At 43.8% G+C, this 16,585-nt stretch overlaps 1 protein-coding gene across 1 annotated transcript in view; it reads right to left on the reverse strand.

Moving 5' to 3' along the window:
• The window catches only part of UBE2Q2 (ubiquitin conjugating enzyme E2 Q2), a 120,518-nt gene that overhangs the window by 50,433 nt on the left and 53,500 nt on the right, over positions 1-16,585 (reverse strand). Inside the window, exon 3 of the mRNA XM_063926598.1 lies at positions 3,810-3,914. Within this exon, the coding sequence (XP_063782668.1) occupies positions 3,810-3,914 (105 nt within the window). The remainder of the gene's footprint in view (positions 1-3,809; positions 3,915-16,585) is intronic.

Raw genomic sequence — 16,585 nt, forward strand, 5'->3', positions numbered from 1 at the left:
ATCACCGACATTAATATATAGGCTGAATAACCTATTATACAGTGTTAATAACAGCCATTAATATAGGCTCAATAGCCTATTATACCGTGAAAATCACAGACAGTCATATAGACTCAATAGCCTATTACTCCCAGGACAGGTAACAATACATTATAAATACCTGTCACATATATATATATATATATATATATATATATATATATATATATATATATATATATATATATATATACATATATATATATATATATATATATATATATATATACACACTGTGCTGCTGTTCATATATTTGATCCGCCAGATTCCACCGTGCCTCTTCCCCCCCCCCTGTGTCTCTGCGGGAAGCCTGCACTGGCACTTGTCACCGCCTCTGTACTGAGACTGAGGGAGCGTCTGCGGCCGTATGGCGCTGGGCGGCCAGACGGAGCTGGGCGGCCGAACTCTCTGCGGGAAGCCTGCACTGGCACTTGTGGGTGGATGGTGCTGGGCGGCCGGACGGAGCGGCGGTCACCGTCTCTGTACTGAGACTGAGGGAGCGTCTGCGGCCGTATGGCGCTGGGCGGCCGGACGGAGCTGGGCGGCCGAACGGAGCGCTGGGACGGGCGGCTTGCAGACGTAGCGGCTGGGGCTTGGCGGGCGTATGAGCGGCGAAGCAGCATATTAACCCCAACATAGCGGGGCGGCAGCCTGCGCTGACCGCCCCGTTCCCCAGCCTACCTTGCTTGCTCCTGATCATGGCTGCGACGGGGCTTCTTATGTGTAAGCTCCGTCCAGTGATGTAACTCATGGCTGTGACGGGGCTTCTTCTGTGTAAGCTCCGTCCAGCTCTCTAGTCCTGGCTGCTCTTTGCAGGAGCAGTGGGCTGCCTGTGGCTGTGAGGGTGCTCTTTGTGAGGACCGACACGCCATGCGCTGCCCGTGCAGCGGCACTATCCCGGACCCATGTTTTTCTTGAAACTGGGAAGGGATGTGCTATTAAAAAAAAATTAAAATAAAAATGAAAAATTAATAAAATCTTCCAACAAGTGTGGGAATCCCACAAGCCGATGTTAGTGCTTTGAGCACAGAAAAAACACTGGGTTCGTACACTGAGGTACTCTGGGATATGGAGGGGTGGAGAGTTCTAAATTTAAATATTCAGTGCCTTTGTTCTGCTACGCCGTCCATATCCCAAGAGTACTCCAGTGACCCCTAGTGGATGAAAAAGAAAGTAAGGGGTCCGTGTAGTGGATTTAGGACGGTTTAGTCCCAGATAACACTCTGTACTGCTAGGGTTATTTGGGCCAAGCTCTGAACTGTAGTATTCAGTGTATCCTCTCCAAGGTGGTGCCAATAGAGGGGGTCTCAGAGGGAGTTAACCATCCACTAAGATTCCCAGTAACTGGGTGAAAAGAAGCCCATGGGGGCTCTTGCGTAGGTGCTGGGGATGTGGACTCAGAATGAGGTGTATAGCACATCCTGAACAGTTAATCCTGTAGAACACAATCTACATGACTGCAGCACTCGGGTGTCAGGCTGTTTGCAACTTTTACCTTTGGTAGACATAGCTGCAATAATATGAAGTAACCCACACACAATAGTATATAAACAAGGGTGTGGTAGCCCGATACAGTCTGTGACAACATTCAGCAGTAACACTGAAACTTGAAAAAAATTACCCCTGAAAACACCTGGTTCTTTACAGGAATCGATATATGTAAAGCTGAAGAGAGAAATATCAGACATCAGAAACTAACACAAGTCACATACACGCAAAGAAATAGAGTGGTATAACTGCAATGAGCACTTTATCAACTGCTCAGCTTTGGTTGTCAGCAGGTAGGATATTGGATGTAAAAACCTGGCTCCGTAGAGATGGTTTTACAGGGAGACTAGACCCAGCGTTCCTGGAGACCTTGGTTGCTTGCACTAGTATGGCTGCCAGAGTATGAGGGGAGGAGGATGTGGAGCTGCAGCTAAACGGCGGGAAGTATGCGTGGACTGGGGGATGGGCTACATGTTGGCGCTCCTTCCCCTATGCTGGCATTTCAGTCACCAGTACTGGGGGACCTGTATTCATTCCTGTGCCCCCATATGCCCTGGTGGTCTAGTGGAGGCCCTGTTCTGCGCCCACAGCCCAGGACCATCTTACCTGCTCTCTGATGGCCGGCCAAGCAGTCCAGGGGTTGCCAGCAGCGGCGGTGCTAGACGCCTGTGTGGGCCCCGCTGCAAATACCCGTCTGAGGCAGTGGCCAATCGGGAGTTTCACAGCCGGCAGGCAGTGTTGGAGCCTGTGTGCTGGAGGAACAGCCTGGCATGGTTGCATCTAATGTGACCATGCCAGGCAAGTAAAATTGCTCTGGAGGTTGACTTTCCCTTCCACTGAGAATTACATGCTCTACAGAAGACATTTACAGTAAGGGTTCATAACAAGCTCTGCGTACTTTATACTACAGCGTCTGATATTTCTTCCCCTCCACAAGCCCTACAGCACTAAAAAGTCACAAAATAAAAAAAGCATTCCAAATTTGCCTCGAGTGGGGGCTTTTTGGCTGTTTGGGGTTGGACTCTGGCACAAAGTCCCAGTACTTCAGACTAGTAACAGGGAGAGTTATACAAGTTGTTCAGAGTTCTCTGTTGACCGCATAGTCCTTAGTATCTGGCCCTTTCCTGAGAAATGTTGCATGTACAGGGAGAACCATTCATTATGCCTTTTGTATTGCGACAACCAGAAATACTCCAAGGAGGTAGCAAACTCCGCTTTTCTGCCCAGAAGGCATGTTACCAGGGACAACAGACAGGTAAGCACTCCACTACAGGTAGGGGATTTAAAAAAAAAGAAAAAAAGGGTAAAACCCCCCCCCCCCCAAAAAAAAAACCCCCACACAAAACCCTTGCAATGCATGACCTGCCTTTCTATAAACAGAAGAGGGAGAGCTATGTTACAGTCCAGGTTTTAAGGATATGCATTCTTGAATCCAGATGGTTAAATCAAATTGATTGAGGTACTAGTTAGGTCACCTGTTGGAGATCTAGTATATAGGCATATCTTGCTTCCCTGACCCACTTTGTGTAGTGGCCAGACCCCTTTTTTTGGTCCCCCAAAGGGACCCTGCTGTTCCCACTATACAACTCAGTCTGTCGCTTCCTGCTGCCTCCATTCCCCTCCTAACATGTCAGTGCCCCTGTGAAATTATCCATTTACAGTTATAATATAGCGCAGCACATTATGCAGATCCTGATATACTCTGTGCTGCTGGGGGACCCTGCTACTTCCACTATATAACTGTGTGGGTTCATGCTACCTCCATTCCCCTCCTCACATCATGTTGCCACCACGGTTGTCACTGACATATCATGCATGTCCTGAAATACTCTGTGCTGCTGCCCCACCCCTAGGGGTGTCTTAATCCCACAGTGTTTGTTCCCAGATTGTAAATCATGTGTATACCAATTTGTGTGTACATTGCTCCAACCAAGTTTGGTGTAAATTGCAGCAGGCATTCCGGATACATATACACATACATCCATTTTTGGCGATTACTGTGGATGGGCTGACATTTGTAAAACCGGTTCTCAGCAACCACCTGGGACCGAAGGAGAAGCTACCTGCCAAGTTTCAAGATTGTAGGTCTCGTGGATGAAGAGATGTTTTTGGGATAACTTATTGTTGTAATAAAACCAGTTAGCTGCAATTCACCTATACAGTTTCACAATATTGTAGTCCCAATGCCTTTTAATACTAGATACGCTAATTTTAGTGGATGTATTTTTACATCAGTTTGTACAGGCCTGGAAAAGATGTGAAAAGGAAAGAATATTGAATACCTGTCCTGTAGGCAGAGGCTGATCCAGCATTTCAACGTCAGGATGCTGTGGGAGATTATACAATCTGCACAGGTCACAAATCAAACGCTTCAGCTGCTGCAGGAGCTACAGAGGAGAACAAAATGACTATTAATCAATTGTAGGCAAAAAAAATAATAAAAAAAATAAAACACAGGATTTTAATACCTACCGGTAAATCCTTTTCTCTTAGTCCGTAGACGATGCTGGGGTCACCATAAAACCATGGGGTATAGACGGGATCCTCCCTCTATGCCCCTCCTCCAGACTCCAGTTATAGGAACTGTGCCCATGGAGACTGACATTTCGAGGAAAGGATTTATTGTTAAACTAAGGTGAGATTATACCAGCTCACACCACAAGCATGCCGCATCACGTGGCATTCAACAGAACACAAGCCAACGGCATGAACAATTTCAACAACAGTCTGATCAAACCGTAATAAAACGTGTGTAACCACAACTACTAACTGCAGATACAGTACACACTGGGACGGGCGCCCAGCATCCTCTACGGACTAAGAGAAAAGGATTTACCGGTAGGTATTAAAATCCTATTTTCTCATACGTCCTAGAGTATGCTGGGGTCACATTAGATCCATGGGGTTATACCAAAGCTCTAGAACGGGCGGGAGTGCGGATGACTCTGCAGCACCGATTGCCCAAACTTGAGGTCATCAGCAGCCAGGGTATCAAATTTGAAAAGCTTTGCAAAAGTGTTTGAACCCGACCAAGTAGCTGCCTGGCATAGTTGCAATGCCGAGACCCCCCGGGCAGCCGCCCAGGACGAGCCCACTTTTCAAGTAGAATGGGCCTTCACAGATTCCGGCAATGGCAATCCAGCCGTGAAATGAGCATGCTGAATCGTATTACAGATCCAGTGTGCAATGGTCTGTTTGGAAGCAGGACACCCAATCCTGTTGGGAGCATACAGGACAAAACAGAGCCTCTGTTTTCCAAATCTGAGCCATTCTGGCGACAAATCTTCAAAGCTCTGACCACAGCCAGAGATTTTGACTCAGCGAAGGCGTCAGTAGCCACAGGAACCACAATAGGTTGGTTCACGTGGAAAGAGAAAACCACCTTCGGTAGAAATTGCTGATGTGTCCTCAATTCAGCTCTATCTTCATGGAAGATCAAATAAGGGCTCTTGTGAGACAAGGTCGCTAACTCAGACACCCGCCTTGCAGATGCCAACGCCAACAGGATGACCACTTTCCAAGTGAGGAATTTCAACTCCACCTTCTGTAAAGGTTCAAACTAATGTGATTGAAGGAACTGCAACACCACATTAAGATCCCATGGTGCCACTGGAGGCACAAATGGAGGTTGGATGTGCAACACACCTTTCACGAAAGTCTGAACCTCTGGAAGGGAGGCCAATTGTTTCTGAAAGAAAACTGATAAGGCTGAAATCTGTACCTTAATTGAGCCCAATTTTAGGCCTGCATCCACACCTGCCTGTAGAAAATGGAGAAAACGTCCTAGCTGAAACTCTTCCGTTGGAGCCTTCTTGGATTCACACCAAGAAACATTTTCTCCAAATACGGTGGTAATGTTTAGACGTTACCCCTTTTCTGGCCTGAATAAGTGTGGGAATGACTTCACTGGGAATACCCTTACGGGCTAGGATTTTGCGCTCAACCGCCATGACATCAAACGTAGCCGCGGTAAGTCCTGATACACGCACGGCCCCTGTTGTAACAGGTCCTCGCGCAGTGGAAGAGGCCAGGGATCTCCTATGAGTAATTCCTGAAGATCTGGATACCAAGCCCTCCTTGGCCAGTCTGGGACAATGAGGATCACCCCAACCTTTGTTCTTCTTATGCTCTTTAGAACTTTTGGAATGAGAGGAAGTGGAGGGAATACATACACCAACTGAAACACACACGGTGTCACCAGTGCATCCACTGCAATTGCTTGAGGCTCCCTCGACCCGGAACAATATCGCTAAAGCTTCTTGTTGAGACGAGATGCCATCATGTCTACTTGAGGAACTCCCCAACGACTTGTCACCTCTGCGAAGACTTCTTGGTGGAAGCCCCACTCTCCTGGATGGAGATCGTGTCTGCTGAGGAAGTCTGCTTCCCAGTTGTCCACTCCTGGAATGAAGATCGCTGACAGAGAGCTTGTATGCTTTTCCGTCCAGCGGAAAATCCTTGTGGCTTCTGCCATCGCCGCTCCGCATTTCGTTCCGCCCCGACGGTTTATCTACACTACTGCTGTTACATTGTCCGACTGGATCAGTATGGGCAGATCTCGAAGAAGATGTTCCGCTTGCAGAAGGCCGTTGTAAATGGCCTTTAACTCCAGAACGTTTATGTGGAGACAAGTTTCCTGACTTGACCATCTTCCTTGGAAGTTTTCTCCCAGCGTGACTGCCCCCCAGCCTTGGAGGCTTGCATCCGTGGTTACTAGGATCCAGTCCTGAATCCCGAACCTGCGCCCCTCTAGGAGGTGAGCTGTGCAGCCACCACAGGATTGATACCCTGGTCTTGGAAGACCGGATTATTTTCCGGTGCATGTGTAGGTGGGACCCGGACCACTTGTCCCACAGGTCCCACTGGAACACTCTGGCATGGAACCTGCCAAACTGAACGGCCTTGTAGGCCGCAACCATCTTCCTCAGCAACCAAATGCATTGATGGATTGACACTCTTGCTGGTTTCAGAATTTGTTTGACCAGACTCTGAAGTTCCAGAGCCTTTTCCACTGGAAGAAAGACTCTATAGTTCTGTGTCCAATATCATTCCCAAAAACAACAACCGTGTCGTTGGAATCAACTGTTGGTCTGACCGAGCCATCCGGCTTCAGGACCACAAACAGGCTCGAATAAAAACCTTCTCCCTGTTGTGACTGGGGAACCCTGACGATAACTTGATTTTGACACAACTTTTGTATTGCGTCGCAAACTACCTCCCTGTCCGGAAGAGAAGCTGGTAAGGCCGATTTGAAAAAACGGCGAGGGGGAACGTCTTGAAACTCTAGTTTGTACCCTTGGGATACTATTTGTAAAACCCATGGGTCCAGGTCCGAACGAACCCAGAACTGACTGAAGAGTTTGAGACGTGCCCCCACCGGTGCGGACTCCCGCATAGGAGCCCCAACGTCATGCGGTGGAATTGGCAGAAGCCTGGGAGGACTTCTGCTCCTGGGAGCCTGACAAGGCTGGTGATCGTTTACCTCTTCCCCTTCCCCTAGTAGCAAGGAAGGAAGAACCTCGGCTCTTTCTGTATTTATTGGGCCGAAAGGACTGCATCTGATAGTGGTGCGTTTTCTTTTATTGTGGAGGAACATAAGGCAAAAAGGATGACTTACCCGCGGTAGCCATAGATACCAAATTGAGGCAGTCACCAAACAAGGCCTTACCTTTATATGGCAGAGATTCCATAATTTTCTTGGAATCAGCATCAGCATTCCATTGGTGAATCCACAATGCTCGCCTAGCTGAGACTGCCATGGCATTGGCCTTTGATCCCAAAAGGCCAATATGTCTCGCAGCTTCCTTTAGGTATGCTGCAGAGTCCTTGATATAACCCAGCGTCAAGAGGATGCTATCCCTATCTAGGGTATCTACATCAGAAGACAAGTTGTCTGTCCACTTTTCGCTAGCACTACTTACCCACGCAGATGCAATGACAGGCCTGAGTAGCGTACCTGTGGTCGCATAAATGGACTTTAATGTAGTTTCTTGTTACGATCCGCAGGATCCTTAAGGGCTGCCGTGCCAGGTGACGGGAGAGCCACCTTTTTAGACAAACGTGACAGGGCCTTGTCTACAGTGGGGGGTGACTCCCACCTTTCCCTATCCCCAGAGGGAACCGGATAAGCTACCGTAATTCTTTTGGTAATCTGAAACTCTGTCAGGACTTTCCAAGACTTTTTCAAATAGCGTGTTCAGTTCATGAGAGGGAGGAAACGTTCTCAGGTTTCCTTTCCTTATACATACAACCCCTTTTATCAGGGACAGCCGGGTCCTCAGTGATATGTAATACCGCTTTAACCGCCACAATCATGTACTGAATGCTTTTTGCCAATTTTGGATCTAATCTGGAATCGCTATAGTCGACACTGGAATCAGAGTCCGTATCGTTATCAGTGTCTGCCAACTGGGCCAACGTACGTTTTTGTGACCCTGAAGGGAACTGAACTTGCAATAACATATCTTCCACAGATTTCTTCCATTCCTGGGTCTGAGACTCAGACTTATCCAAGCTCTTATTAATAAGAGCCACATTAGTATTCAAGGCGTTCAACACATTTACCCAATCAGGCGTCGGCGGTGCCGACAGTCACCCCCGCAGCAGTTTGTGTCCCTAATACAGCCTCCTCCTAGGAAGATATGTAATAGAAAAAGTACAACCTCACTTTCTGCGCTCCAAATGTCCCCTTGATTGTATAGTTCTTGCCAAGATATTAGTTTCACATGGAACAAAAAGACATAAAATCACAATATAGTGTAATTGTGGCAGGGACAAATGCAATAACGTCCAATTTGTCAGCATATATCGATCACCAACTCCAGCCCCTTGTGACTCGTGAAAAGTCACACCTCAAAGATACTAGGGATATTTTGAACCATCTTCTAGATTTCAAATGGGAAGATGATTATATTTAGAATACTGCAGACGTATCGTCTTTGTATACGATCATCTCTCATGAGGATGGTTTGGAAGCCATTAAAACTACATTGGATAGTGCAAATGTTGACAATGCCCTTTCCCATTTTATTTTGGATGGCATATCATTCATCCTTAAGAATAATTATTTTAATTTCGATGGATCTTTCTATAAACAATTAGTCGGTACCGCCATGGGCACCAGGTTCGCGCCCAGCTATGCCAATTTATTCATGTCCAGGTGGGAGGAGTCCCATGTGTGGAGAGGTCATGGCTGGAGCGCGAACCTGGTGAGGTGGTGGCGGTACATCGACGATATTATTTTTATTTGGAAGGGGGAGGAGTCTGATCTCCAAGAATTCTGTCAATATCTCAATAATAACTCCTTGAACATTCACTTGTCTTTTGAGAGTAGTCGTTCCGCCATCCACTAACTAGATTTAAATATAGAGATAGTGGATGGATGTTTGACCACCAGTAACTACGTAAAACCTACAGATTGCAATACTTACATACCCTTAGATAGCAATCATTTACCTATTTGGTTGGAAAATGTACCCAAAGGTCAACTACTTAGGTTGCGGAGGAATTGCTCCAACAACCAAACATTTAAGGACCAAGCTTCAACCATGTTAACAAACTTTGCAGAAAAGGGTTATGAAACTGCGAAATTGTCTGAAATATCGGAAGAAGTCGAAAGGATTGATAGATTAACATTATTGAAATGCACCCATGAGAAAAATAAGAAGACCAAAAATTTTCAAGTACAATTCAATAAACAATATAAAAAGATAGATGGTATTGTCAGAAAGAATTGGAATATCCTTTTGAAGGATGAGATTTTAAAGAAGGTACTACCTGAAAGACCCAAGTTTACATATAAAAGGGCACCTAACATTAAGAACAGTCTCGTGTCCAGTTCACTACATATGGACGGCAAAAGATTTCTCCCGAGAAACGAAGGTTTTTATCGGTGTGGAGATTGTAGATTATGTAAAGCCTGTCCCAGTACTGAATCTAAAGTAACCAATTTCTCTTGGGAAAAGAAAACCATTAAAATCGATGAATTTATCACCTGCCACACAGATTATGTGATATATGGGATTGTATGCAAATGCAATTTACTATATATTGGGAAGACCAAACGACGGGTCAAAATCCGGTGGGCCGAGCATGTTCGGAATATTATCAATGGGAACATCAATCATCCCTTTTCCATGCATTTTAAAGAAAAACACGATATGTCCTTAAAAGGTATAAAAAGGTTTTGCGCAATTAAATGGATTAAAAACAATTGGAGAACAGGAGATAGGGACAATAGGTTGGCTAAGTCCGAAATGAGGAACATATATGAATTCAATAGTTTGAAACCTCATGGCCTAAACCACGATTTTGAAATTAGGTGGTTCCTGTGACCTGTTTAGGCTCACCATATCCTTGTGTTGCATTTATTTTATTTTAGGGAATATATTCTCTGCAAAATCACCCTAACCTGTAATATTGTTATTAGGATCATTGGGTGGCCTGATATAATACAAAAGGGCAAATTATATATCATTGTTATTGTTCTTTATGAGCGGCCGCCATCTTTGTAGTGGGCATTCGATCATTACATGTAACCAGTCAGCTAATCCATCTATAATATTTACCAATCACTTGGAGATAGACTAAAACCGAAGGGAAACATTGGATATACTACATCCTATCCACATGCCAGGCTTTTGTCATAATAAGACACGGATTGTTATCACGTGACGTGGCTGTCGGGTGACGCGCACTGCGTCGCCGGCTTGACGTTGAATCACGGGGATGAGACACAGGGGGGAGTGTATATGCCGGGGATTGTTTGTCAGTAGATGACACTGTGACCGGAAGTTTATATGTAACCATGGAGACAGGACGGAACGTCACAGTCAACTTTGGCGCTAAATGTTCTAATAAAGATGGCCTACATAACTGGTCAGTTTGGGTGTCCATTATAATGGACTGTAGTGGATTGGCTTATAGGATTCCCACCCACTTATACCCATGCTATTTAAGGATTAGATCTGTAACCTCTCATTCAGCTGACAATACAGGAGAGGCTGCACATCAGTGGTATGTTACATGTCTTCATACTTATGTTAGGATTGTTCAATTTCTGTGGCAATTTTACAGTAGATTGTGATGTATTGGCTGACAGGATTTCCTACCCATGTTATTTAAGGAATATTAGATCTTTAAACCTCTTATTCAGCTGATAATATAGAAGAGGCTGTACATCAGTGGTATGTTACATGTCTTCATACTTATGTTAGGATTGTTTAATTTCTGTGGTAATTCCATTTGAAATGGTGATAAGTGCAATTGGATTGATATTATTGTATATCTGTATTTAATAGTCACATACACGGTCAAATCTTGATAAAGACGCCGGTGAGCGTCGAAACGCGTTGATTCAGTGCCTATTTGATGTTTTTACCCTGGCATACACATGAGGGAAAACTTATGACATATTGATACCCGGGTCATATTTGTCAGCTGGTTCCATCTCAAGTTTTCTTCCATGGTATGGCTGGTCGTTTATGTGTATTTTATTCTTAAATAAAGGGGTTAAGTTTTGCCCTAATTGGCTCCCTTTTAATTTTTTCATTCACGTACACGAGTGATACTCATTCTGAGTGTATTGGTTAAAGAATAAAGTCCACATCTCTAAAGAAACCTTTATGTGTTTTCTACTTCGCTTATACAAGTAAGCATACATGTACGAATTCCCTGTTTCGTTGGCATGACATAACTTTGGGTGATCCTATAAGAAGGTGGACGTTGGAACTCTTTCTGGGATTTTTCTCCATCACTTATTCTTCCGCCCCACACAGTGGGAAGAACTATTTCATATAGACAATATTACACTATATTGTGATTTATGTCTTTTTGTTCCATGTGAAACTAATATCTTGGCAAGAACTATACAATCAAGGGGACATTTGGAGCGCAGAAAGTGAGGTTGTACTTTTTCTATTACATATCGTTTCATAGGTTGCTGACCTATTTCTGTACTGCCCATTGCTGCTCCATCTTGCAGCGCCACGAGAGGTTTTCCTTTCCAATTCCTCCTAGGAAGAGCCTTCAGCCTCAGACATGTCGACACACGTACACCAATCATCCAGACACACCGGGCATATAGGGGACAGACCCACAATAAAGTCTGTCAGAGAGACAGAGGGGATTTGCCAGCTCACAACCCAGCGCCAAATCAACGGGTCTGAAACCACTAAGAAATTGCCTCAGACCTGTAGCGCTTTAACTATCACGTATATTGCACCAATTTATACTGTGCCTGCCCCCCGTTTTGCACCCCTGATACTTGTCAGTGTGAGGAGGACCAGCGTGTCTGCAGCTTGCGGAGAGGAAATGGCGCAGTGAGGAGGAAGCTCCGCCCCCTTAATGGCGCGCTTCTGGCCCACTTTAATAATTTATACTGGCGGGGGTTAGGACAGTGCCTTGGCACTAGTGTCACCTCTTGCTAGTGGTAGATTGAGGATATTTTTTTTAAGCTGCCCAGGGCCCCTATCCCCCCGCGCCCTGCATCCTGTAGTGCTGTGTGGGAGAGCTTGGCCCGCAGCGTCCGTTCGCTGCGCGGTACCTCAGAAAATGCTGTCACTGAAGAAGTCTTCTTTTGTTCGGTTACTCACCTGTCTTCTGGCTCTGAAAGGGGGTGACGGCCGGCTGCGGGAGTGAGCATCTAGGCGTACCCAACGATCAGCACCCCTCAGGAGCTAATGGTGTCCTGTAGCCAGAAGCAGAGCCACTGAACTCACTAGAAGTTGGTCATACTTCTCTCCCCTAAGTCCCACAAAGCAGGGAGACTGTTGCCAGCAGCCTTCCTGAACATAAAAAAACCTAACATAAGTTTTTTCAGAGAAACTCAGTAGAGCTCCCCTGTAGTGCGTCCAGTCTCACTGGTCACAATTCTAAAACTGGAGTCTGGAGGAGGGGAATAGAGGGAGGAGCCAGTTCACACCCTTTGAAAGTCTTAAAGTGCCCATGTCTCCTGCGGATCCAGTCTATACCCCATGGTTCTATGGTGACTCCAGCATCCTCTAGGACGTATGAGAAAGTCAAAGTAAACATTAAGGATCTTTTCCAATAGCATGCATTCTAGTGTAGCCTACTGAATAAAGTTTGTCTGCCCAGTAACTAAGCATAGACATGGGGAGCAGAAGGCATACAGAAATCACATTAATGGTAACTTGTTAAAATAGACACAAAAACACAAATTGTGCTGTAATGGTCCAATAGGTCAACTGTATTTTGATCAAGTAGGAGCAGCTGCAAACAATCATCTTTACCTTACAGACTGATTTATAAATTGAAACTAGACAATTCCCAAAGTAATTTTTTGTCTAACCAGGATTTAATTTGGTGAGAACTACTGAAAATAATGAAAATAGTAGGGGCAATTCAATTGTTTTCTCATGCCCAATCTCCCGTATAAAGTACAAACACAAGGAAAATAAGCCTTTTTTTGGGGTGCACCGAGATTCAAATAACTATAATTTAATACCTAACTTTTATGGTTTTAATTAAAAAGGGTTTTTCTTCAGCCATATGAAATATAAAAATAATATAGGTGAATGAAATCAAAAAGTGTGAAATTAAAATTAATAATTTTCTACAGAGACTGCTGCTGCTGTAATGAGGATGCCTCCTCTAATAAAGGCTCAGTGGCCCCTGCTGCTATCCAAAATGCTTAATTTCTTTTATTTCAATTATAACTAATATTATATTACAGTAAAGCTTTATTATTTGTGAAAATATGTCTTATTTATATCTTTATTAACTCACTAAATAAGTTAATATTAACTTATTTCACAATTGTGGTGATTAAACATTTATATTCATTGCTCCAATATGTCTGCGTAGCTTATTATGGCAGCAATTAATAGATCAGAATGTGTGTTCATTATATTTGCTCCAAATATCAGCAATGTTCTCAATAAAATTGAAATTAACCCGAGTGCTGGGCTATATTCTCTGCGCCCGGCTATTAATTATCCGTCACAACACACTACACTGTTATCATATAATATATATGTTGCACATATGTTTGTACCCAGACTAGCGCTGGTGCAGTGATTGTAATTATATATAGCTCGAGCCGCATGTAGCGGCTCCGAGTACCCGCTGTGTGCGGCCGTATAGTTCTCTTTGCCTGCACGTCCCTGCACCTGCATCTGACCCCACCGCTGAATGCTAAATGGATGTAATCCCAGCACGCTCACTATTCTGGGTGTTACTATGTATAATAAGGATCAGTTAGTTAATTTTCGGGAAACACTTAATATATGAGATTGAATAAACACTGGCTAGAATAGACATTTATTTCACATGTAGTATAGTCATACTGTTACTCTTATTCATTCAAAATATCTGTGTGGTTCATCGATCAATTTCATAAGTTATACCTGTGTCCTGCAATCCGCTAGTGACACCACCTAACATATTCACCACATATACAGATTAGTCTATTGATAGCAACAGTGTGTATCCAGGAGTGTGTATATCTCATGTAGTTTGCAACTGCCAAATGGATTCTCTATCTCTTATCTCTCTGAGAAACGCCAACGCACGTTTCACATAGGCTGCTTCGTCATGGCATCAACGAAGCAGCCTCTGTAAAACGTGCGTTGGCGTTTCTCAGAGACTGCTGCAAGCTGTAACTTTACTGCTGTTATTCTATTGGAAAGATTATATCTATTTTAAATGCTCTCATAGTTTGACTGATCCTTGCCAAACTGAGTGACGGCCAGGGTAGTGAAAGTGCATGGTGAATAACTACCCGACACTCAGCGGCAGCATCAGGATCGGGTGTAGGGACGTGCAGGCTGAGTCAGTCGGCCGTACGCGGCGGTTATCCGGAGCCGCTGCACGCGGCTTGAACCATTAACATAATCACTGCACAAGCGTTAGTCTGGCTATAGACAAGTGTGACACACGTACTACACTATAATATTCAAGTGTTATAATTTAAAATACAATGTATAACCCATGTGCTGTTTATTCAGTGGAACACTTGGAGATAGAGAATCCGTTTGGCAGTTGCAAACTACATATGATATACACACTCCTGGATACACACTGTTGCTATCAATAAACTAATCTGCATATGTGGTGAATATATTAGGTGGTGTCACTAGCGGATTGCAGGACACAGGTATAACCTATGAAATTGATCGATGAACCACAGATATTTTGAATGAATAAGAGTAACAGTATGACTATACTACATGTGAAATAAATGTCTATTCTATCCAGTGTTTATTCAATCTCATATATCAAGTGTTTCCCGAAAATTAACTGATCCTTATTATACATGGTAACGCCCAGAATAGTGAGCGTGCTGGGATTACATCCATTTAGCATTCAGCGGTGGGGTCAGATGCAGGTGCAGGGACGTGCAGGCAAAGAGAACTATACGGCCGCACACAGCGGGTACTCGGAGCCGCTACAGGCGGCTCGAGATATATATATATATATATAATTACAATCACTGCACCAGCGCTGGTCTGGGTACAAACATATGTGCAACATATTATATGATAACAGTGTAGTGTGTTGTGACGGAAAATAAATAGTCGGGCGCAGAGAATATAGCCCAGCACCCGGGTTAATTTCAATTTTATTGAGAACATTGCTGATATTTGGAGCAAATATAATGAACATACATTCTGATCTATTAATTTAGACAAAACGTAAACAAAAAAGATGTCTCGGCGCTTATTGCTAGGTATAGGAGGTGCACATAAATTACCATAAAGGAACACACTAATTAATAGCAGCTGTTACCAAGGGAGAGTACTCTACCCTCAAAACACAAACTGCACACACAAATATCAGCGCTTATTAAAAAGATATGTACCTTTATTAATTTAAAAAATATTTTTCAATAATAATTAACAACAAAACTCATCGTACGTGCCGGTCAGTCCTGCAAAGCATATAATAAAGTCCAATTTTAATTCCAAGCCGTATTATTAATGGTTAGTACGCAAGCTTTTCAAATTCAACTGATTAGTTAGTCTCTTGACTTTTTATAATTAGAGCGAGTTAGCAGAGCAGTGATTAGTGTCACTATTAGTGGCTGACTATTTGCAACAGCCGTCAGAGGTAGTGTTAGTGATTAGTACAGCATGCCGTTTCTAGTATTTTGGTTTGAAAACAGTAACAGTGATCCTCACTGATATATAGATGAAAAACCTGCTTAATCCTTTAGTCCCATGTAATGGTGTCTCCCGGCTCCTGGTGCTTTAATTATCCCATTGTAGGTGCCATATCTGGAGCGTCCAAATAGAGGTGAAGGTACTTGCAGGAAGTTGGAAATTCAGACCGGTACCGGACGAGTGGTGATAGCAGGCGGGAGAATGTCCGCTATTTAAACAGGACCACGGAGAGATAGAGCCATACTTCTCTGAGGAAGCCGCTGAACTTGCTAAAGGCGGAGAAACGCGTAAGAGGCTATCAACACTCGTCCGGTACCGGTCTGAATTTCCAACTTCCTGCAAGCACCTTCACCTCTGTTTGGACGCTCCAGATATGGCACCTACAATGGGATAATTAAAGCACCAGGAGCAGAGAGACACCATTACATGGGACTAAAGGATTAAGCAGGTTTTTTCATCTATATATCAGTGAGGATCACTGTTACTGTTTTCAAACCAAAATACTAGAAACAGCATGCTGTACTAATCACTAACACTACCTCTGACGGCTGTTGCAAATAGTCAGCCACTAATAGTGACACTAATCACTGCTCTGCTAACTCGTTCTAATTATAAAAAGTCAAGAGACTAACTAATCAGTTGAATTGGAAAAGCTTGCGTACTAACCATTAATAATACGGCTTGGAATTAAAATTACACTTTATTATATGCTTTGCAGGACTGACCGGCACGTACGATGAGTTTTGTTATTAATTATTGAAATTTTTTTAAATTAATAAAAGGTACATATCTTTTTAATAAGCGCTGATATTTGTGTGTGCTGATCTATTAATTGCTGCCATAAAAAGCTACGCAGACATATTGGAGCAATGAATATAAAGGTTTAATCACCACAATTGTGAAATAAATTAAAATTAACTTAGTGAGTTAAGATATAA

Source organism: Pseudophryne corroboree, chromosome 6, assembly GCF_028390025.1.
Source record: "Pseudophryne corroboree isolate aPseCor3 chromosome 6, aPseCor3.hap2, whole genome shotgun sequence".
Taxonomy (NCBI): Eukaryota; Metazoa; Chordata; class Amphibia; order Anura; family Myobatrachidae; genus Pseudophryne; species Pseudophryne corroboree.